The sequence below is a fragment of the Barbatula barbatula genome (genome assembly GCF_947034865.1).
Source record: "Barbatula barbatula genome assembly, chromosome: 5".
NCBI classification, from domain to species: domain Eukaryota; kingdom Metazoa; phylum Chordata; class Actinopteri; order Cypriniformes; family Nemacheilidae; genus Barbatula; species Barbatula barbatula.
Window position 1 is genome coordinate 4,497,383 of NC_136769.1, and position 23,606 is coordinate 4,520,988.

A 23,606-nucleotide genomic window follows, 5' to 3' on the forward strand; every position below is an offset into this window, starting at 1 on the left:
ATATTATATATCGATAGATATATTGAGATGTATGAAAGAATGAATGAACGAATGAAAGAGAGCCTGTGTATTTGATTCATAAAAAATAAATCCCACATTTTTAATAATTTACTAACCTATAACTGCAACAACTGTAATATTTTAATCTGTATATTTTAAGAAAAACACAGGTTTCTGTTTTGCATTCTTTGTTTTTGGTTTGTGACTGTGGGTTGCAGTTAATGTTATTAACTGCGGCAATGTTGAAGAAATGTTTATCATTAAACCAGCACAACAAATAATAATTAAAAAAGGAATATCAAAACCTTTATTACAATATGCAAAAACATAATCTACATACATAAACAAATATATAAACAAAAATTTAATTTTTCTAAATGGCTCCAGGCGGAACCAAAAATAGCAAAATACTTTGTAAGAGACGTATATAAAATACATAGGAATAGAGAAAATACATTATGTAAATGATTGCAACAGCTCTATTAGCTTTGAAGATAAATCTTAATGGCTACATATATTTGAATAAACAAAAGTTAACATCCTCACACTATTAACAATAGGCAAAACTTTGACTATTCAACTCAATTCAAATCAACTTGATTCAATTTAATTCAAAATTGAATCAGTGCCACAACGCCCTTATAATGCTGTTATATAATGCACTGTAACCCACTGCATCTTGGGGGTTATTGCTTTATTAAAACCAGGGTTATTTTTAAATCACAGTTATTTTTAGGTTTAGCACAAAATTAATGTCTAGATTCTCAAGAAAATGCTAACACAGCAAAATCTAAAACTACAAAAACTGACGTTAATATAATAAAAACAAAAAGTGGTATTAAAGGTATTAAGAAATATACGCATATAAAATACATTATATATTAATGCGGTCCTGTAAATAGGCTTATTTAACACAGTAAATCACAGTCAGCTGTGGCCTAATGGTTAGAGTGTTGGGCTTGTGGTCAGAATGTTGCTGGTTCTAATCTCAGTGCCAGCAGGTCATGACTGAAGGGCCCTTGAGCAAGACACCTTACCCCTGATTGCTCTGCAGTAATGTGCCACTGTATAAAACTTCTTGTAAGTCGCTTTTAAGCGTCTGCCAAATGAATAAATGTAAATGTAAATACAATAAGTTATTTTTCCTTCGCCACCAGTTTTCATAAAAAGTTTAAGAAATTATGCATTTGATTTGCAGTGATTCTTTGGCATGTCCGGTCACTGCAAAGCTCAATTCCAATTTCCATGGAAGAAGCTGCCTTATAACTCCCACTGCGTCTGTACAGTTCGTAGAGTGCAGTGTCTGCTAATGACAAACAAAGAGAATGTTCATAAGCCTTTACATCTTAAGTTAAACATATTGATAATACGTCTGACATTTATGTTGCACATGAAATGAAAAAATCGGTCCGTGCTACGAATAAATGTAATAGTGTAGCACGCGTGCGATACAGTTTGGCTGGTGCATTAGACAGAGTCGCCTGTTTGTGTGAAGTGCGTTTGTCGTTATGCTTGTTAATGTGAGAATAAACTAATTTATTTTTATTTATTTTTTGTAATTAAAACTTGTTTTCCGGCTGCATCGAGTCCATTGATCTAGAGCCCTATTATTTGTGCGATGTGGGAAAACATGGACGGAATCACGAATGCGAAATTCTACTATTTAAATATGTCCTTTGCTTGTTCTGCGTTATACAATGAGTGAATGAAAAAATGAATTTGGGAAAAACTAAAAATGATATGGCCCTAGTTTATCCATTTGTATAACGTCAATGTCCTTTTTCAGTTAGCTACCTGTGTATTTATGTGATGACCTGCCCTTGTGTTTTTATAAAAAATTACAGACGAATACTTGTGCTACAACTGTTTGGCCTGTGTTACAAAACTTTAAAACTCTGTAGTAAAAACAAGTTAAGGTACTGTTTATGCTGTCAGGTCAGGTGATCCCCTCTTTTCTCAGAGTTTCCGTTTCATGGGATTCTCCTGTCCGGTTCTGGTCTAAACCTACACTTTGTAGGCAGAGTCGCATCAGATTGCAGTTCTGTGTAAAGGAGAGGACATTTGAAATTCTTCTTTGAGACAATTATTCCTTTGTTAATGTCAATATGTAACTGTATTATATTTATTGTTTATTTTATAGTACTAACCTGAGAACCATGCTCAGACGTTGTAGTGACAGGTGTCCCTGACATGTGAGATCAGATGAGTTAGTCTTAGTTAAAACAGAAAAGCGCTAAATGCAAAAGACATTATAGAAGCTATAGACCACTTTGCAAGATGGAAACACTGGTCCAGAAGCACTTACGGTTTGACTTATTCATTTTGTTATTCATTCTAATTTCACATTTGTAATTAAATCTTAAATATATTTGTTCAATATTTCCACATAAAGGTTGTATTTAGTTAAACCATTGTTTACGTCATCCGAAGTGGCCTATTTAAAAAATATATATAATTATATTTTATATATTTTTTTACGTATGGTGACTCTATTTTCTTTTTGAAAATGTACTTCATAATACTTGAAAGTGGAATATAGAGGAACAAAAGACGCAGGCCGCCATTGCAAGCCTGTCCTGAAGAGATGGGTCAGATAAATGGCCAAATTCTTTGGAGTGAACATTAGTCATTATTGATGTCTTGCAGAATACAAAGCTATGGAAGTGAAATTTCCTAGAAAAGATCAAATATATGTTATTTAGATACATACAGTGTACAATTCAATTTATACTCACAGTGTGTAAAAATGGGCAAAATCAACAGGGGAATGGTTAACAGGCTTTCATAGGGGAAGACAACAAATCTCAGATCTCCCATCAGACGTTCACCAGTAACTGGGGACAAAGGGACATTTTAAACTCAAACAGTATAATGAATAATATCTTGTTGTAGCCTATATTGTGTCACATCAACTCACCTGCTATAAGTATGACCTCTATCATCAGTGCCACAGAGTACACGAAAATATGACCAACTCCAAACTGGAACATAATGCTTCTGATCCGACCATCTGTAGATCAAAATGAAGATTTAATATCTCAATTCCTTTTATTGTTTTTATTATTTTGATGACTAGTTATGTCATGGAGAAGATAGAAAACAATAAATTCTTTACTCAAACTATTGACTGGGATTTCAGAAAATATGAGCATCCATAGCACTTGAAGAAATCCACCCAAACAAAACAGTCCAACATACTCTGTCAACAAAAACATTTTTTTATTTATTATTAGAAACAAAACTGAAGAGTGTTCATAGACAGCGTACAATTAAAACACGTGACGTAGATATAATAAAATAAGAACCTACCTTTTTTCTCATTTTTCAAGACTGCAATGTAAACATAAACTGATATCACACTCAATGCAATGATCAGTGTCCATACCGCTTTATCCAGACAAAAAGAGGCTGAAAAATATGAGAGGCAGTGAAAACATGCCACAAAGACATTCAAGTACATGTCAAAAGTTATGATAAACCGTCACACACGTAATATGTAATACATTCAAAAAGAATAAATGAATACTGAATATATCAATAATGAAACATCTAATATGCATAATAATACAGTCGTAATATGGAAGAGATTATCATTTCTCATACTTACAGTATGGTTTTGCATTACAACACCCGCAGAACAGACAAGCAAGCACCAGCGCTGCTGCAAAAGACACTAAACAAGAGAGAGAAAGGTACAGATGGAAGGAATTAAACTGATCTTGTGTCTTCTGTTCTGAGCATGTTTATCGGTTTATAGGAGCGTTCTTACATACCTGCACTGTAGCCATAAAACGGGTACAGCAGAACGCTGAATTGGATTAAAGGCAGCACCCAAAAGCCACACACAGCTACACGTTGTCCAACTGTATCATACATTTTCTCACATAATTTTCCAAAGCCTGGCAGCAACTTCTCAAAGCATTGAGCCAATTCTGTTACAAAAACAAACACAACACATCAGTAAAGAATCCTCCTTAGAAGCAAATGTTCGGTTTTCCTGAGGTTGAGACAAACATGGAACTTAAAAAACTGTGACTGACATCATATTAGATGATTTTAAGATATGTTGACAAAAACAGCAGACATCACTCACGTATGATAAAGAGCAGACACACAAGGACCAGCAATACAAAGATAACCGTCACACTGACTGTGTTGATGTCTCCCAAATGTTCTGCAAACAATGCTGGAATGAGAATTAAAAACACCTTATTGAATGTGTCAAGATTATAATATTGCAATAAATTAAAATCAAAGCAAGTCCTCTTACATACAAATTCATATTAAACAATGATAAAGCCTACACTTTTTTTAACTCAAAGAGAAATTAAAGAGTTACTTTGGATTGATATAAAAAGTGTAGAATAACTGTGAAACCAACAGATGTTTTCTAATACATTCATTGTTACAATACAAATAATTGTGGATTTACCGACCTGAAAACATGGTGACCACAACCACAGGAAAATACAGATCGGCACGTGAAGACTCTATGAACTTTATAATAACACCTGCAATAAGAGATGATCAAATCAGATTAAATTAAAACTAATTTAACCTTTAAACAAATTGGAGAATTTGATCATCATTAAAAAAATCACATAAATGTTATTAAACATAAAATAAACCTGGAAAATCATTGATGTATGGTGTAACCCAAAGCAACCTCAGAGGTCTCAGAACACAAAGCACACAGCAAGTGATCGTCTCATAGAAAGATGCTGAAACAAACGTTTTACGGATGAAAACAATTAAAGTTTGATTTTCACTCACGCGTCATACATTTAGAAAAATATTTATGAAGTTAAAAGGCCTGTTAGTTTACTGTACTGCAATGATTTAGATGAGCTCAACTGAAATACCTTCAGTAGTACCCCAGAGGACAAAAGCCAATAATATGAGAATATTCGGACAAGAGTAAAGACAAACTTGAAGCAGCGTCCTTGTGCCTATAGAGTGAAAACAACAATTCTTTAGAAAACAAAACATTCTTGAACGTTTGTTTATTCCCCCTAAATTAAAACATACATGTGTTGTTTGATCTGCAGTAGATGAGAGAGCAGAACAGAAGAGCAGATCCACACGCAGAAATACACAGAATCAACACCATTATGTGTAAACCAGAAAAACCTGAAACACAAACACACACATCAGTGTAAACCTGTAGACAACTAAATGAAACTATAACGGAATTAGACAGTTTTCCAAGGTTGAATGTTCAATTAAATAAACATTAACGCAAAATAGAGCAAATAATATAAATAAGAAATTATATTGCGCTCATTTAGTGGTGAGACAACCCAAAACTATTTCTAGAGTCATCTTTTCAGGTCATAAATTCGAATGCATTGATTTCGCCACAAACTGACCGGCCATTATGCAAACATGCAAAAAATAAGTTAAATGCAGACTAAACGGTTTTCTGTGTTTTCTGTGTTTTGTGTTTTTTCCTCTGATAAAACATGTGACAGCAGGACTTGCGTCTGCTTTAAATAGCTTAACAGACACTGTCAGCTGCCTAGTATTTCAGATCTTTAGAGTAGTTCAATGTACGGTATGTATTTAATTCATGGAATTAAAGTTATAATAAATTAGAAACAATTACATTTTGGTGTCTCTTGGTGAGTTCTTGAGAGAATTGGCCTTGAAATGAACCTTTTCAATCACATGCTAAATGTAACTTTATTCAATAATGTGAACCATAATACCCCTTTCGATCTACGTTGTAAATGTTTGTTTAATCGTCAACCACTCACCCAGTTGTTCCAGTGTTACAGTCGTGTTGTCTGAGAGTCGTCCAGCAAACACTTGACACATGTAAACTCCTTTATCTTCAGTTCTGACTCTCTTCAGTCTGAGAGAGAAGTTTCCTCTGTGGATTTCATCAGTGAAGAACTCAACTCTGTCTCTGTATCGCTTATCTGATGATTCTAATAGAGTTTTATTGCTTTCATAGAGCAGAACCGTGATGTGTTCATCTTTAACTATTTTCTTCCATGAAACCTCTTCCAGGTCTTCAGGTGGAATGTGAGAGTCCACAGAGCAGTTCAAAGTCATGTCCTCACCAACATACACTGAATGATCTGATCCAGACACTATCAAATATTCTAAAAAAAGAAACAGTATGACATGTTATATCGATTCAGCATTTAAAAAAATAAAATTATGTTTCAAAGTCGATCTAAAATGACCCACACTTACCAACATCTTTTATTTCAACCAAAGTTTTTTCAGCACCCTGTTCAAAGTAAACTTTACATCTATAAACCCCTTTATCTTCTTGTCTTACATTCGTCAACAGGAGAGAAAAGTTTCCCTGTTTAATGTTGTCAGTAAAGAAATGAGCTCGATCATGATAATCCTCATGCTGGGCTTCTGGTCTAATATCTCCATCTTGATACAGATGAACAACAGTCTCTGAATCTGTTTTTCTCCATTCCACTTTCTTCACTGATAAGATCGAATCAACAGAACAGGGCAGAAGAACTGAACCTCCCATAGGAACAACCAGAGGACCTGAACCTCGAACATTGAACTCCAGAGTATCTGCATGATTAAAAACATATAATTATATAGTTATTGATTAAATAATACAATATTGGATCAGTTAGGACCAATCGTTTATGCATAATTTACACTCTTAGAAGAGATTGAACCTTTAGAGTTAGAAAAATTACTTCTAATTATCAAAAAGGTTAAAAGTTGAATTCATAAGTTCTATAAGTTACCCTTGTTCTTTGTATACAGTTAGAAGTTCTTTTTAGAACCTCTATTGTGGTTTGAATTAGAACCTGGACCGCTAAAGCATCAATGAATGAGGCTGTGGCATCTTGATGATACATATCCCTCTACTGTGATCTACTGTGTGAGATGTCATAAGCCCTAAATCTAATATGACAGAGTTGAAGATGTTAAAGTTAATTGTTATTTTATTCATTTGTCTGTTTTTCTTTCTTTCAGGTGTCAGTGAAGCCTACATCAGTGCGCAGCCGATGGGCAAAAGGTCATTCTAAATGTATTTTTAATTGTTTTTCAAAAGACAGACTGTGGTCCTGAAACTGTAACTGTGTGACTGTGGTCCCTGTAGTACTGAAGGATCATACAACTGGGATTTACACAGCTCTGCACTGCATACATCAGTTTATTGAAGTTCTCTCTGTTTATGGCCGAAAAAAATGTCTCCTGTGCTCTGGTAAGGAAAGAAAGTCAGGAGGGTTTGGAAATGATGATCTGTAAATTATCACATATTACAGATTAAAATAGCCATTTTAGTTTGTATAAATACATGTATAGGCCTATATGCAGTGAGGTGGGGTTTCTTTATTTCATAATTATTTTACTTTGTTTATGTTATATCACGATCACATGTTAAAAAATGTAATGTCATTTTGTGTTTTGTCTTAAATCTTTGCATGTGCAAAATAAATATTTAACGGAGAATGGTGACTAGAAAAGGGTTACGAAAGGAACTTTTGCTGGTTCTTTAATGCACCTCTCCATCAAAAATGACCCTTATAGGTTTCCCCACAGTTGCAATCTCAAAGAACCTCAAAAGGTTTATCTTTGAACCTTTTCTTCTTCGAGTGTAGTTTATTAGACTGGCTGGTGTGTTTAAAGAGACTTTCCGTCATTACAGAGACTGGCAAGCCACATCCTAGCTTTCACTAAAGGAAGGTGGAGGGTCTAGCGAAAACAAAAAAGCATGTTAACCAACTGTAATGGATGAATTTGCGAACAGCTTTAATAACCGAGATTCATACATTAATAATATTAGTCCTGGATCCTTACAGTTATCATTTGATTTATGGTCAATGTTATTCATGTGTTGACACACACAGCAATGCAAGAAGTACAATTATCAATCAATACATAACTACATATTGATCATAAAAAATTTATAAATACATTATAATAGTATAATATTAAAATATCTTATAATAAATATCATATTTCTTCTGTGGTGATGCGATCGTATGATCTACCCATGTTTGAGGAAATGGTACGGTCCAGGGGTATAAAGGTAGATAAGACTGGCAAGTCACACAGGTGTGTCCTATAGGGCTTCGGGAAGTACCGTTATTTCCGGTGGGTTGGGCTACGCGTCCAAGAGGTAAGATCTACCAGTGGCAGTTAAATTGTAATTGTCAAACAGGGTAAATAGAGATGCATTTAAATTTCAGTGTGGTTGAGGAGTACTGCGGGCATTTGCGAATGGCTGTGTATTTTCGTGAGCCATAAATCCGCGTCAAGTGTGTGGTGCATTACGGGTCATTAGCTGCAGGTGTGTTACTCAATTTTCACGTATGAGGTTGTGGGAATGTATTTTCCCTCTAAATTCATTTGTTGTTATATTTCTGCAGTGACTTGGGGTGTTGGAGGTGTTGCAGCAGGCTGATGCCGGCGCTATTTGGGGCTGTGATTCTCCCTTATGGAGTAGCGCTATCGTACCTGCATGTATAATGACTGCCTGAACTGGAGTGTTTCCGAAATAGACAAGTGTCACTACTGTTCGCACTGATTCACCCAACTTACCGTTCTTTGCCATCTTACGGTGTAGCGGATCCATGAAGTTGATTGTTCCGGACCGAATTGGACCGTTCGTAGAGACGTGTTTATTCACGTGATTTCCCTTTCGCTCTGTTATATTCTATGATTTATGTTCATGGACTGCAATACTGAACCAGTCCGTTAGGGGCTGTTAGACAGAATTGTATGGTTGGAAAGAAGGAGAAGAAGTGTGTGAAGTAAAGAGAAAGAAGTTGAAAACATCTATTGATCTGGTCTGTTTTATTTCTTTTGATTACGAGTCTCAACATTACAAATTTTGGCGACGAGGATGTCTGCATCCGTACCTATGCCTGCATGTTTTCTTCCGATGGTAGGAGAGCCTGCTATACCGTTTTCTACATGGAAGAAAATTTTCCAAAACTACTTGTCATCGGAGCGCGAGGTGACGCATGGCCTGATGCTAGACTTCGTGCAGTTCTTTTACATTGTCTCGGTACGGAAGGCCAGAGGCTTTTCTATACGCTGCCAAACGGCGGTACAACTTATGATGAGGCCATGGCGGCACTTGATGCTCATTTCACGCCAAGAGTGAATGTTGTCGCTGCACGGCATAAATTCAGACAACGCGCACAGCGCATTGATGAAACTGTTAGTCAGTTTATAGCGGAGTTACGTCATCTGGCAGTGGATTGTCAGTTCGGAGGAATGGAAGACGAAATGTTAAGAGACCAGCTGATTGAACGGGTTTTTCTGTCCGCGGTGAGAGACAGATTGTTACTTGAGCCCGAACTTGCAAGTCGAATCGGCAGTACAAAATGCTACACTTCTTTCAACTACTGGTTCATCTCATGCCCAGGTTCAAGCCATCTCGAAGACAAAGGGCAGTTTCAAAAGAGGTAAACAAAAGTATGACAAAATGCCAGTACAAACTGGGAAGCCACAGAATTCAAATAAAAGATGCTGTTTTCGCTGTGGATCAAACGCTCATTTGGCCAACGCACGCACTTGTCCAGCTGCGTCTGCCACTTCACGAGTTCGCCCTCGCTAATAAACAGCTCCTTGTTGGGATAGATGGTAAAGCATGGGAATGAAGGTTATGCGTATTTGGCGTGTTGTGCAGGGAGTGGGCTCCGAGCCCGCCGGATCTATCCGAACCCGGAGCACTCTACCCTGCTCAGAGCAAGTGCTCCGGGCTCGGAACCGGCTCGAGCCCAGAACACACCCCCCCGGGGGTCCTGCGGGACTTTAGAAAAATGAGAGGAGCTGGGGTGGAGGAGGGATGCTTATCTGACAAGATGCAACAGGTAAGATTGTTTGTCTATTTATGATAGAGCTTGCAGGAGCTGATAGGGTAGATACGGTGATTGCTGATGGTGAACCAGCCTAGATCATTAAGTAGAGATTACGTGCTCGGCTGATAGGTGATTGCTGATGGTGAACCAGCCTAGATAATTAAGTAGAGATAGCGTGCTCGGCTGATAGGTGATTACTGCTGATGGAACATCGGGCTGATTTATATGCTTAGGTTCCTCCCGAACTTTGTTAATAAAACATCATATGTCATCAGTGTGGAAAGAAAGGACATTTTGCAAAGGTATGTAAATCTGCTGCTGTCAGAGAAGTGGTGGTGCCTGAACTGACTGTACTGTGTGTAAATCAGTATCATGACAAAATTCGTTGCCAAGTACAGTTAGAAGCACCGCAAGGAAATAAAATACCACTGGATTTGATTGTTGACACAGGATCAAGTGTGTCCATCCTTCCAGAGACCCTGTTCATGAAACACTTTGCAAATTGTGAACTGAAGGAACCTCAAGTGAGGTTAGTTACATACTCACGTGAACAATTACCAACTTTAGGCTGTTTCACTGTTTCTGTGTCACATGACGGTGCTGCAACCACAGCAAATTTCTATGTGGTTAAAACGGGTTCACCACTTTTGGGCATGGACTTAATTAAAGCCCTAAAATGTCACATTGTGGGGGATAGGATTGTTACATTATCGAGCCCCGTTGTTTCACCAGTGCTAGAAATATGTAATGCAGCAGCCAGCTCACCAGGATGTGTCAAAGGATTTGTGCACAAAGTACAGATTGATGAGTCTGTAAAACCAGTGCAGCACAAACTACGCAGACTACCACTGAGTGTACGGGAGGAGGTTTCCAAGGAAATTAATCGGTTACTAGGTGATGGAGTAATTGAAAAGATTGATGCTTCGCCATGGGTGTCACCGATTGTCGTAACCAGGAAAAAGTCGGGAGAAATTCGGGTGTGTGTGGATTTGAGAGAGCCTAATCGAGCGGTAATTACTGACTGCTACCCACTGCCTCATATGGAAGATCTTTTCACAGAGCTCAGAGGCGCTACAGTGTTCTCCCAAATTGATTTGCAAAGCGCATACCATCAACTCCCTCTCCATGAGGAGAGTCAAAATTTGACTGCATTCATCACACACGATGGGTTATTCAAATTCACAAAGGTTCCTTTCGGATTGGCTTCTGCGCCCTCCGCCTTTCAGAAAATGATGAAAACTGTACTTGAGGGTTTACCAGGAGTACAGAACTACTTGGATGATCTCATCGTGTATGGCCAAAACAAAGCCACCCATGACGCCAATCTACAGGCAGTGATGACTCGACTCACAGACATTGGTCTAAAACTGAATATGAAGAAAAGCAAATTCGGCCAGAGCAGAATTCGGTATCTAGGCCATGACATCTCAAAAGAGGGACTACATCCTAACCCTGACTCAGTTGAAGCCATTGCAAATGCACCTGCACCAACCGACCTACCTTCATTAAGGTCCTTCTTAGGTCTTACGTCTTGGTTTAGCAAGTTCATCCCGAACTATGCAATGGTAGTAGATCCTCTGCGTGAGATACTCAGATCATCTCAGAATGGATTTACTTGGACGGAAGCAGCTGAGGTGAGTTTTCAAGGGCTAAAGCAGCTGTTAGTCCACACCCCAGCCTTAGCTTTATTCAACCCCTTTTTGCCAACATTTGTGTCCACTGATGCTTCCGATTACGGCATTGGAGGTGTCCTCTCTCAACGGCACCCAGATCAGACGGAGCGTCCAATAGCATTCGCTTCTCGTACATTGACGACAGCCGAAAGAAAATACAGTACAGTCGAAAAGGAAGCATAAGCGTGTGTCTGGACAGTAGAACGTTGGAGGACTTACCTTTGGGGCAGGAAGTTTACACTTAAGACGGACCACCAAGCACTGACCACATTGCTGGCCACCAGAGGAATGAACAGAGCAGGAATGAGGATAGCGCGCTGGTCAGCCAGACTTCTGTGTTTCAACTACAATCTCGAATACAGACCAGGTAAAACAAATTGTGTTGCTGATTGTTTGTCACGTTTACCGTTACCCGATTCAGATGCTGGTCAGGAAGAGGAATTAGGCCTTGTAGCAGAGATTTCAAAAGACATTTCAAAAGCCATTGCTATGAAGGATCTCCTGGAAGCATGCAAATCTTGTCCAGAGTTGTCCAAGCTGCGTGCCCAGTTCACACAAGGCTGGCCTAAATCACAGAAACAAATGGATCCAACGATCATGGCGTACTTTCAGATCAGGCACGAGTTAGCTGTGGAGGATAAGTACATCTTGAGAGGGCAGAGACTAGTTGTGCCAGTGGCACTGCGCTCTAAATTAATTCACTTAGCACACGAGGGGCACCAGGGAGTGGTACGAACTAAACAACGGCTAAGAGACTTGTACTGGTGGCCTCGTATGGACTATGAAGTGCATTCGTCCATTGCTTCTTGTTCCGCCTGTCAGTCCTGTGACAAAACCGCCCGGACGTGTCCAGCTCCATTGCAGCCAGTGGACCTGCCAGATGGTCCATTTCAGAAAGTCGCAATAGATATTGTTGGACCTTTTGAGAGAGCCACACAGGACTGTCGATTTGCTATTACGATGGTGGATTACTATAGTAAGTGGCCAGAGGTTGCATTTACCTCAAATGTTACGACCAACACTGTTACGAAGTTTGTAGCATCTGTGTTTGCGAGAGAAGGTAACCCACTCACCTTAGTCAGTGATAATGGTCCTCAATTTGTTTCTTCGGCATTCGCTGATTTTTTGACTGAAAGAGGGATAAAACACATTCGTTGCAGTGTTTACTGGCCCCAAGCGAATGGTGCTGTAGAGAGATGGAATCGTGTTTTAAAGAACTGCATCCAAGTAGCTGAAATGCAACAACTTCCATGGAAGCAAGCAGTCACAGATTTCCTCTTGAACTACAGAGCTACGCCGCACGCAACCACAGGCATGTCACCTTTTGAACTGTTAAGAGGGAGAAAGATGCGTACAAAGCTAAACACTCTACCAACCACAGCAGCTCAGGGAGAGAAAGCAAAAATGGACATACGGGACCGTGTACAGCGGATTCAGCAAAAGATGAAACTCTACACCGATATGAAACGTGGAGCAAAACCACCACCCTTCAAGTGTGGAGATCGGGTACGTGTAAGAAAACCTATGCATGTACCAAAGGCTGGAAGGAAATTCACTGTTCCAATGTTAGTGAATAAGAAGTTGGGACCGAGCACTTATGTCTTGAGTGATGGGAAGAAATGGAATGCGGCTCACCTGTCTCTGGTTCCAGAAACCACTCAAATGACATTAGAGAATGCTCAGGTTAATCCCGGAACAGAGAATGTTGTGTATGAGCCAGTTAAGAGCACACGGGCTAGACAGCCTCCAGTATGGTTAAAGGACTATGCTACGGAGTAAAGAGAAACTGAAAGGAAAAGTAAATGAAAGAACACTAGAGTTGTATTAGGGAAGAAACAGGAAATATATGGTGAATGTGTTTGTATGTTTATTCATATGTTGGTTAACTGATAGTTTAAGATACAGAAGTAAATTTATAGTTATAGACAGAGTTCATAAGTGATGGAAACTGGGTTGAATAATATGATTCCACTTGTTAAGATTCTTTCCTAAAGAAAGAGGGGAATGTTATGTTCTATGATTTATGTTCATGGACTGCAATACTGAACCAGTCCGTTAGGGGCTGTTAGACAGAATTGTATGGTTGGAAAGAAGGAGAAGAAGTGTGTGAAGTAAAGAGAAAGAAGTTGAAAACATCTATTGATCTGGTCTGTTTTATTTCTTTTGATTACGAGTCTCAACATTACACGCTCTTTCTCTTGTTGGCGTGCCTGGGACAGTGTCTTTGTCCTGGATTGGTGCAGAGGACTATTCCCATTTAGCTGGCATATATCTAGGGCATAATAGCCATTTTGTGTCTGTCGACGTGCTTCGGGGCCCAGTCTTGCGTGTCTAAAGGCACGACATCGAACTCTCTCTCTTGGAGGACTAGGAGAGGGGTGATTACTGGACTAGAGGATGATACACGAGTAATTCGTATCAATGTTATTTGGGGTTAATTTGTTTTGTTTAAATTGATTTTGTTTCAATTCGTTTTGCTTAGTGATTTTGTTTAATTTGTTTTGTTTAAATTGATTTTGTTTAATTCGTTTTGTTTAAATTGATTTTGTTTCAATTCGTTTTGCTTAGGGATTTTGTTTAATTTGTTTCGTTTAAATTGACTTTGTTTAATTAGTTTTGTTTAAATTGATTTGTTTCAATTCGTTTTGCTTGGTGATTTTGTTTAATTTGTTTCGTTTAAATTGACTTTGTTTCAATTCGTTCTGTTTAAAGTGATTTGTTTTATTTTGTTTTGGTTTGTGTTGAGTTTATGAATTTTCTTTTCGTTCCAGAGTTGGGGAATTGGTCGTGGCCGAGATCCTCTGTGTGTGGTGCTGTGCTGTGGTTGATTGGTTTGCAGTGTTCACAACAGAGAAACATTTGGCGTGTGGTGACGTGAGTGAGCACAACGGTTGTTGGATCAATCGGACGACCTTCCCCAATTCTGGGTTGGATGATTTATGTGGTGTGTGCGTGCTTTGCATTGTTATGACGGCTTGTGTCTTTTAATGCTTTAAATTAAACGTGATCTTGCATTTTAGATTGCGTGTGAAATAAATTGTTTGCCATCTTCCCTTTTCGTCTGTTACCTGTCTCAGCCAATAATGAACCTGTGAGCTTTTGGTATTCTCTTAATTTCGGGTCCCCGGACCTATCCGGGGTGGCGTAGTCGGCTCGTGTTTTGATTTATCCCCTTTCCCCTTTATGCCATCGCCACATTTGGCGTAGTCGGCAGGGTCATTGGCTGTTGTTAGGGGACAGACGTAGGGATTTTTTTTAGAGATATATATATATATTTTTTATACATATTTTGGAGACGCGTCTGGTAATTACCCCTTATATTGTGTAGAGATGGAGGCTGAATTACAGGAAATGAGAGACCTTGTGGCTCAGTTGAAGGCTGATAACGATCGACTGCGACAGGAGCAGGCACCGGTTGAGTTGCTTGATCCTGGCGCAGGCTCTAGTAGTGCGTCACGGCCATTAACGCCTATATCTGTGGGATCCAATGTTAACACCGTTGAGCGTTTTGTTTGTTCCTCGTGAACGGTGCTGTCCCAAATTTAATGGTAGGTCTGGTGTAGGCATTGAAGAGTGGGTCGAAGAAGCTCAGGCGTGCATGCGCATGCGGACGATGACGGCTGTCGAACAGGCTTTCTTTTTGTTTGATCATCTTGAGGGAGAGGCTCGGGATGAGATTAAATATCGGCCGAGCCCTGATAAAGATAATCCTGAAAAGATTATTTCTGCATTGCGTGAAGTGTATGGCTGTCTCGAGTCCTATATTACGCTTCAAGAAGCCTTTTACTCGCGGCGACAGTTGGAGGGAGAAACGTTACAAGAGTTCTCCCTGGCGCTCTTGAGTTTATTTGATAAGCTTAAACAACAGTCTCCGCATGCCATTTTGGATGCGCAGGTGGTAGTTAGGGATCAGTTTATTGAATGCGTGTTGGATAATGTCTTACGCAGAGAATTAAAACAATTGGTAAGGCGTCAGCCTGCTGCAACACTGTAAGATGTCCGAGGGGAAGCAATTCGCTGGGAGAGAGAGGGAGTGTACGGGGGCGCAGTCAGTCTGTTCCTTTGGTAAAGGGACATCAATGTGGCGTTAAAGATGATTCTGAGGTAAATCCTGAGCAGGGACATCATTCACAGGAATTTAGGGAGTTGAGGGAAATGCTGATTCGACAGCAACCGCAAATTGATCAGCTTTCTCAGACTTTAGCCCGTAACCATAGTCCCCAGTCTCGTGGTCAGCCCCTGCGTTCTAGTTACGTGATTTGCAGACGGTGTCAACAGCCTGGCCATTTTGCCCGAGACTGTCAGTGGCAGCCCCATTCGTCTGGCCCTCAAAACCATTCCCGGGGAAACCTGATATCTCGTGATGCTAGGTCAAGTTTCCCTAACCAGCCGGAAAACTGGTACCCACCGGACTGCAGAGTCTCAGTTCGGTTGGAGGTAAGAATGGCTCTTGTGATTTTCGTGCCAGCGGTTCTGTGCCTCGTTTAGTCTCCTCATGCCCGCATTTAGTTGCAAAGATTGGCGGTGTGCCCATACCCTGTTTGATAGACACTGGTTCCATGGTATCGACCACTACAGAGAGTTGTTTTCGGTCTGGATTCGAACCATGGGGCCAGCGTCGACTACAAAACTGTCATTGGTTACATCTTAGAGCAGCCAATGGACTGGAAATCCCTTATATAGGGTATATGGAATTGGACGTTGAATTGTGTGATCGTGTGGTATCAGGGTGTGGCATATTGGTTGTGCGCGATCCACCTGGGGGTAATTCTGGTGTTCCCTGGATTTTGGGAATGAATGTTCTTGGTCGCTGTTATCGTGAGCTTTTCGGGCAGTACGGACCGACTCTATTTGAGCTACCATTAGTGACCCAAGACATGGGACTATCTCGGGCCTTCCAAGCCTGTCAAAAGGTAGCTGGCGTTCTGGCATACGGGGGCAATGTAAGAGTCTGCGGGCATCGGGTGTGTCGTGTTCCAGGAGGCACTATGAAGTTTGTAACAGCAACATGTTCATCCATGTTCAGAGATAAGATTGTGTTATTCGAGCCCCTTGACACTGGTCTGCCTGCTGGCTTATTGGCCTCTCCGTCGTTAGTATATGTCGATGGTGGTATGGTTTGGGTGCCTGTTGTCAATGTGGGTGTTCTCGACGCTGTTTTATACCCGAAAACCATCCTTGGGAAGTTGCGGGAAGTGTATCTGGTAGATTCACCTGCCGGACTGACTGAGGTATCTGCGGTTCCTGCTATCACAGTGACATGTGATCAGATGGTAGCCCCTGCGGCGGAAAAGGTCGAGAACATAGAACTGTCAGGGCTGTCGGATGAGGAACAGGGGAAGGTTAGGGCTCTCCTTCAGGAATTCCAGGCGGTGTTCTCTGCTGGGGAGGGAGACTTGGGTTGTACTGACCTCCTGTCCCATGAAATTCCTTTACTAGACGAGACGCCTGTTCGACAACGCTATAGACGGATTCCCCCATCTGAATATGAATTAGTTAAGACTCATATTGGCCAGCTTTTAGACACCCAAGTGATTCGGGAAAGTTGTAGTCCGTACGCCTCCCCATTAGTATTGGTTAAGAAGGACGGTGGCCTACGCATGTGCGTAGACTACCGTCAACTCAATGCTAAAATTCGGAAAGATTCGTTTCCACTGCCTCGAATCGATGAGACATTGGATTCATTGACAGGGGCTCGCTGGTTCACTACGTTAGATCTGGCCAGCGGATATAACCAAGTCCCTGTTGCAGAGGCTGATCGCTACAAAACAGCTTTTTGTACACCTTTTGGTTTGTATGAATGGAACCGTATGCCTTTCGGTTTGTGTAACGCACCAGGCACCTTCCAGCGGTTGATGCAACGGCTGTTTGGCGACCAGCAACATCAGTCTCTCCTGCTGTATCTAGATGATATTATTGTCTATTCCTCCTCTGTGCAACATCATTTACAGAGGTTGAGGATGGTGCTGGAACGTTTGCGGGCTGCTGATCTTAAGGTAAACTTGGCCAAGTGTGCATTCTTTAGAGAAAAGGTGCAGTACTTGGGACACGTAATATCCCCCCAAGGAGAGTCCACAGACCCGGCAAAGGTTGAGGTTGTAGCGCAGTGGCCGCACCCCAAGACTGTGTCGGAGCTACGTACCTTTTTGGGCTTTGGCAGTTACTATCGGCGATTTGTGGAAGGGTTTGCCCAGATAGCAGCACCGTTGCATCGGCTGGTAGCGGAGGTAGGACAAGGGAAGGGGAGAACTAAGATACAGGAGTTGGATGCGTTATGGTCCGAACAGTGTGAACAAGCATTCCGGACCCTGAAAGCTAAGCTTGCCACCACACCAGTCCTGGCATATGCTGATTTTAAGTTACCGTTTATCTTGGAAGTTGATGCCAGCTATGTAGGGTTAGGTGCTGTACTGTCTCAAGAGATTGGGGGCAAGGTGAGACCGGTGGCCTATGCCAGCCGTAGCCTGCGTCCTGCAGAGCGTAACACTGCTACCTATAGTTCTATGCGGCTTGAGTTTTTGGCTCTAAAATGGGCCATGGCTGAAAAGTTTCGTGAGTACTTATTGGGCCATCGTTGTATCGTGCGTACAGACAATAACCCCCTAAGTCACTTGGCGACTGCTAAGTTAGGTGCCACCGAACAGCGATGGGCGGCTGAACTAGCGGCCTTTGATTTCGAAGTACAGTACCGATCTGGGAGATCTAACCAGAATGCGGATGCGCTATCACGCATGACTCCTAAGGAACGGTACCTGGAAAGGGAAGGCTCGTTGGGAACATTAGTTCCTGAACTGCTTAGGCGTGCTGGAGTGGTGGATCGGGCAGACTCCACCACTGTGAGGGCCATGCAGGTGATGCCAAATCGATCTAGACCAGAGTTGGCTCGATTACAGGAGGAGGATCCCATTATCAGTGCAGCTTTTAAATTTTGGCGCCAAGGGCAAGGCCCAGGGCCCCAAGAACGACGACAGTTACCCAAGCTAGTGTTGGTGTTACTCCGGCAATGGGAGCGGTTGGAGGAACTGGGGGGCCTATTATATCGACGGGTTTGCAGTCCTGATGGTGGTGCAAAGGTGTTGCAGCTGGTGCTGCCTGTTGTGTTACAGACTGAAGTGTTGACCCAACTGCATCAGTGTCATGGGCACCAAGGCACCGAGCGCACTTTGGAACTGGTACGACAGCGGTGCTACTGGCCTGGGATGTCGGCCGATGTAGCCCGTTGGATACAGCAATGTGAGCGGTGCCAGCAAGCCAAAGAGGCTGCCCCAGTCCCCAAAAGCTACATGGCTCATCTGTTAGCTTCCCGTCCAAATGAGATAGTGGCCATTGATTTTACGGTCCTAGAACCTTCTCGTTCGGGGCATGAAAACGTGTTAATAATGACAGACATTTTTAGTAAATTCAGTGGCAATCCCTACTCGGGACCAACAGGCGGCGACTGTGGCTCGCGTCCTGGTTGACGAATGGTTCTTTAAGTTTGGGGTCCCAGGCCGTATCCATTCGGACCAGGGACGTAACTTCGAATCGCATCTTATCCAGCAGTTGTGCACCCTTTACCAGGTGGGTAAGTCTCGTACTACCGCATAACATCCAGCTGGTAATGGCCAGTGCGAACAGTTTAACCGTACCGTGCACAATTTGTTGCGGACTTTGCCCACTGGAAGGAAGAGGGATTGGGCCTCTTGCTTGTCCCAGGTGGTATTTTGCTATAATACCACTCCCCATCAAGCCACCGGTGAGAGTCCCTATTTTTTGATGTTTGGACAAGAGCCTAGACTGCCGGTGGATTTCTTGCTTGGTCGGGTGCGAGAACCAGTGGCTGGTGGAGTCCATCTCTGGATGGAAGAGCATCAGGCTTGCCTTAAAGTGGCCTTCGAAGGTGCCCGTGAGCGGTTGCAGGCCGCAGCTCAGCATCGCAAGGCGAAGCATGATCAACGGGTAAAAGAGCAACCGCTAGAAGAGGGCCAAAGGGTCTATCTGCGGGAACGTGGGTTCTCCGGGCGGCATAAGATCCAGGATCTTTGGAGCCCAGTCGTCTATGAGGTAGTTCGGGTGCCACGGGATGGGGGATCTGTTTATTCGGTGGCACCAGTGCAAGATCTCACTAAAGTCCGTAACGTTCATCGGGTGTCCCTAAAACCCAGAGTCAAAGGGATCCCATGCCGACCAAGTCCTTTAAGGATTGGCCGGAGTTGCCAGTACCTTCAGTAAGAGAGGAAGACTTTGAGGAATTGGAGGATGGGGATTTAGCCTTGGTGGTGACCCAGGCCCCATCAGCAATTCCAGAGAGCATTGAGGAGAATAGAGCACCGCCAGAGGTAAGGGTGAGTTCCGCGGTTCCGGTGGGTGCAGTTGGGGGGAGTGAGAGGAGAGTAAGTTTACCAGTAGACTTGGGATCTGGTAGTACCGGGCCGTTTAGTATCCCCGAAAGGATCGTTAGACCTAGACGTGCTAGGGCCGGGCAGCATACAAATTTGCACCATTTACCACGAACAGTAGGGGCGGAGGCTCATCAGATTTCTGCCAGGTCTACCTCAGGGCTTAACCCTACTATGGCTTCTTTTAGACCTTGAAGTTATGTTTTTCATCGTCGGGACTACGATGACTTGTGGGGGGGGGTAGATTGTGGTGATGCGATCGTATGATCTACCCATGTTTGAGGAAATGGTACGGTCCAGGGGTATAAAGGTAGATAGGACTGGCATGCCACACAGGTGTGTCCTATAGGGCTTCGGGAAGTACCGTTATTTCCGGTGGGTTGGGCTACGCGTCCAAGAGGTAAGATCTACCAGTGGCAGTTAAATTGTAATTGTCGAACAGGGTAAATAGAGATGCATTTAAATTTCAGTGTGGTTGAGGAGTACTGCGGGCATTTGCGAATGGCTGTGTATTTTCGTGAGCCATAAATCCGCGTCAAGTGTGTGGTGCATTACGGGTCATTAGCTGCAGGTGTGTTACTCAATTTTCACGTATGAGGTTGTGGGAATGTATTTTCCCTCTAAATTCATTTGTTGTTATATTTCTGCAGTGACTTGGGGTGTTGCAGCAGGCTGAGCCGACGCCAGTTCGCAGGCTGATGCCGGCGCTATTTGGGGCTGTGATTCTCCCTTATGGAGTAGCGCTATCGTACCTGCATGTATAATGACTGCCTGAACTGGAGTGTTTCCGAAATAGACAAGTGTCACTACTGTTCGCACTGATTCACCCAACTTACCGCTCTTTGCCATCTTACGGTGTAGCGGATCCATGAAGTTGATTGTTCCGGACCGAATTGGACCGTTCGTAGAGACGTGTTTATTCACGTGATTTCCCTTTCGCTCTTTCTCTTGTTGGCGTGCCTGGGACAGTGTCTTTGTCCTGGATTGGTGCAGAGGACTATTCCCATTTAGCTGGCATATATCTAGGGCATAATAGCCATTTTGTGTCTGTCGACGTGCTTCGGGGCCCAGTCTTGCGTGTCTAAAGGCACGACATCGAACTCTCTCTCTTGGAGGACTAGGAGAGGGGTGATTACTGGACTAGAGGATGATACACGAGTAATTCGTATCAATGTTATTTGGGGTTAATTTGTTTTGTTTAAATTGATTTTGTTTCAATTCGTTTTGCTTAGTGATTTTGTTTAATTTGTTTTGTTTAAATTGATTTTGTTTAATTCGTTTTGTTTAAATTGATTTTGTTTCAATTCGTTTTGCTTGGTGATTTTGTTTAATTTGTTTCGTTTAAATTGACTTTGTTTCAATTCGTTCTGTTTAAAGTGATTTGTTTTATTTTGTTTTGGTTTGTGTTGAGTTTATGAATTTTCTTTTCGTTCCAGAGTTGGGGAATTGGTCGTGGCCGAGATCCTCTGTGTGTGGTGCTGTGCTGTGGTTGATTGGTTTGCAGTGTTCACAACAGAGAAACATTTGGCGTGTGGTGACGTGAGTGAGCACAACGGTTGTTGGATCAATCGGACGACCTTCCCCAATTCTGGGTTGGATGATTTATGTGGTGTGTGCGTGCTTTGCATTGTTATGACGGCTTGTGTCTTTTAATGCTTTAAATTAAACGTGATCTTGCATTTTAGATTGCGTGTGAAATAAATTGTTTGCCATCTTCCCTTTTCGTCTGTTACCTGTCTCAGCCAATAATGAACCTGTGAGCTTTTGGTATTCTCTTAATTTCGGGTCCCCGGACCTATCCGGGGTGGCGTAGTCGGCTCGTGTTTTGATTTATCCCCTTTCCCCTTTATGCCATCGCCACACTTCGAAGTAAAAAAAATTAAATAATTGACTATTATTATTATAAGATAAGCTTTATTAAGTGTAGTTGTTGATTTGAACACGTCTTTAATCCATTAAATCATTTATTTATCGTTCAAGTTATTGTGAAGCACCGATTAGGCTACTCTCTCGTGACTTCCTCAAAAACGAAAATATCAAAAACTCTTTAAAAAAGTGAATTTAATACACGCGCATTCCATCATCTTTGAGTCATATAGTTGTAACTTTAATACGTTCATATTTTTGGAGACGAAAATAAAACACAAGACTACAAGCATGAAACATAAAAAAATAATACATACCATAGAATATCTCGAAGATGAGCATCAAAATCCAGTTTAGAAACTTCATCTTCAATTTTTTTTACAAAAGCATTAGCCTACAATTTGTTTACCACGCACATGTCGTGGTACCGTAAATGACTTTAAATCCATCTGCATCACTGTCAAGTGCTACTTCCGCTACAAGAGTAGTCCTTTTTTGCTATAGGGGAGGCTGCAGAACTCGGGGCTCTTTTTAAAGGTTATAAACGCCATTTTAGTTTGTATAAATACATAGGCCTATGCAGTGAGGTGGGGTTGCTTTATTTCATAATTACTTTAATTTGTTTGTTATATATATCACAATCACATGTTAAAAAATGAAATGTCATTTTGTGTTTTGTCTTAAATCTTTGCATGTGCACAATAAATATTCAACGGAGAATGGTGAGGGTTCCAGAAGGAACTCTGCTGGTTCTTTAATGCACCTCTCCATCAAAAATGACCCTTATAGGTTTCCCCACAGTTGCAATCTCCATCTTCAAATGTTTTACCATTGCATTACAATTTGTTTACCACGCACAATAAACAGCTTTAAATCCATGTCAAGTGCTACTTCCGCTTTCGTTTTAACACAGTCCGTTATTTTCTATATGGGGAGGCTGCAGACCTGGGGCCTCATTTATAAACGTTATAAACGCACAAAAGAAAGCGTACGCAGTTCTCTACGCAACAATTGGTTTTTATAAAAAGCAAACTTGACGGGACAATGTGCGGCCCTTCACGCAAGCTTACGCACAAAAACGGGTGAAAAAACGTCGGCAGATGGAAGAAACACGTGGAAGTGTGTGAATCTGAAATGGCAATACTGCCTCATAAATAACATGAAGACTTCACAAAGTAAGTCTTACAATAAGAGCCTATAGGATACACGAAAACCCGTTTGATCGATCTGCAGTGTAAAACTAACTAAATCAAACGAAAATGACAACAGAAATGCAATTTAACACATATTTGCTAAAAGAAAAGTGAAATATGTGATGCAATAATCTTGGCATGTTATGCAATTCATCCTCATAAATAATATGGTAAACAGAACGAAATAAGGTACAAAACTGATCCCGTCAACGTGTCCGTCTGGCGGAGCAGATATAGATGCATTTAGATAGATAGATAGATAGATAGATAGATAGATAGAGAGAGAGAGAGAGAGAGAGAGAGAGAGAGAGAGAGAGAGAGAGAGAGAGAGAGAGAGAGAGAGAGAGAGAGAGAGAGAGAGAGAGAGAGAGAGATAGAGAGAGAGAGAGAGAGAGATAGAGAGAGAGAGATAGAGAGAGAGATAGAGAGAGAGATAGAGAGAGAGATAGAGAGAGAGATAGAGAGAGAGATAGAGAGAGAGATATAGAGATAGATATAGAGATAGATATAGAGATAGATATAGAGATAGATATAGATATAGAGATAGATATAGAGATAGATATAGAGATAGATAGATTTCCACGTAGATTATAACCAACATCTGTAGCTTGTCAAATGCAATTAAATGGATGGAAATAAAATGTCCCATCACAATCCGTAATGACGCACAATGGCGGATCGTGCGCTCTAGATGTA

The 23,606-nt window shown here is 41.5% G+C and overlaps 1 protein-coding gene across 4 annotated transcripts; it reads right to left on the reverse strand.

The window, feature by feature from the left end:
• Positions 1–282: 282 nt before the first annotated feature.
• LOC306893802 (uncharacterized protein) lies at positions 283–22,231 on the reverse strand. Of its 4 annotated transcripts, none has more exons than XR_013786626.1 (18): positions 22,035–22,231; positions 6,202–6,546; positions 5,757–6,107; positions 5,029–5,130; positions 4,863–4,949; positions 4,629–4,721; positions 4,437–4,511; positions 4,094–4,186; positions 3,774–3,932; positions 3,608–3,673; positions 3,310–3,408; positions 3,116–3,199; positions 2,918–3,010; positions 2,736–2,834; positions 2,148–2,185; positions 1,921–2,041; positions 1,131–1,303; positions 287–931 (listed from the first exon to the last, which is right to left on the reverse strand). XR_013786626.1 is itself a non-coding variant. In XM_079455846.1 (17 exons), the coding sequence occupies exons 1-16, from the start codon at positions 22,081–22,083 to the stop codon at positions 1,937–1,939; spliced, it is 1,938 nt and encodes a 645-aa protein (XP_079311972.1). In that variant the 5' UTR covers positions 22,084–22,231; the 3' UTR covers positions 283–1,306; positions 1,921–1,936. The 4 variants fall into 4 exon arrangements, 2 of the variants coding, with proteins under 2 accessions (XP_079311972.1, XP_079311973.1); XR_013786627.1 differs by having other exon boundaries at positions 1,131–1,306; XM_079455846.1 differs by having other exon boundaries at positions 283–1,306.
• Between the last annotated feature and the right edge of the window lie 1,375 nt (positions 22,232–23,606).

Coding starts and splice junctions, on each gene's coding strand:
- LOC306893802 (XM_079455846.1), bottom strand. CDS start 22,083: ATGAAGTTTCTAAACTGGATTTTGATGCTCATCTTCGAGATATTCTAT. Junction 5,131..5,756: donor TGTAACACTGGAACAACTGG/GTGAGTGGTTGA, acceptor TTTGTGTTTCAG/GTTTTTCTGGTTTACACATA. Junction 4,722..4,862: donor CCTCTGGGGTACTACTGAAG/GTATTTCAGTTG, acceptor CGTTTGTTTCAG/CATCTTTCTATGAGACGATC.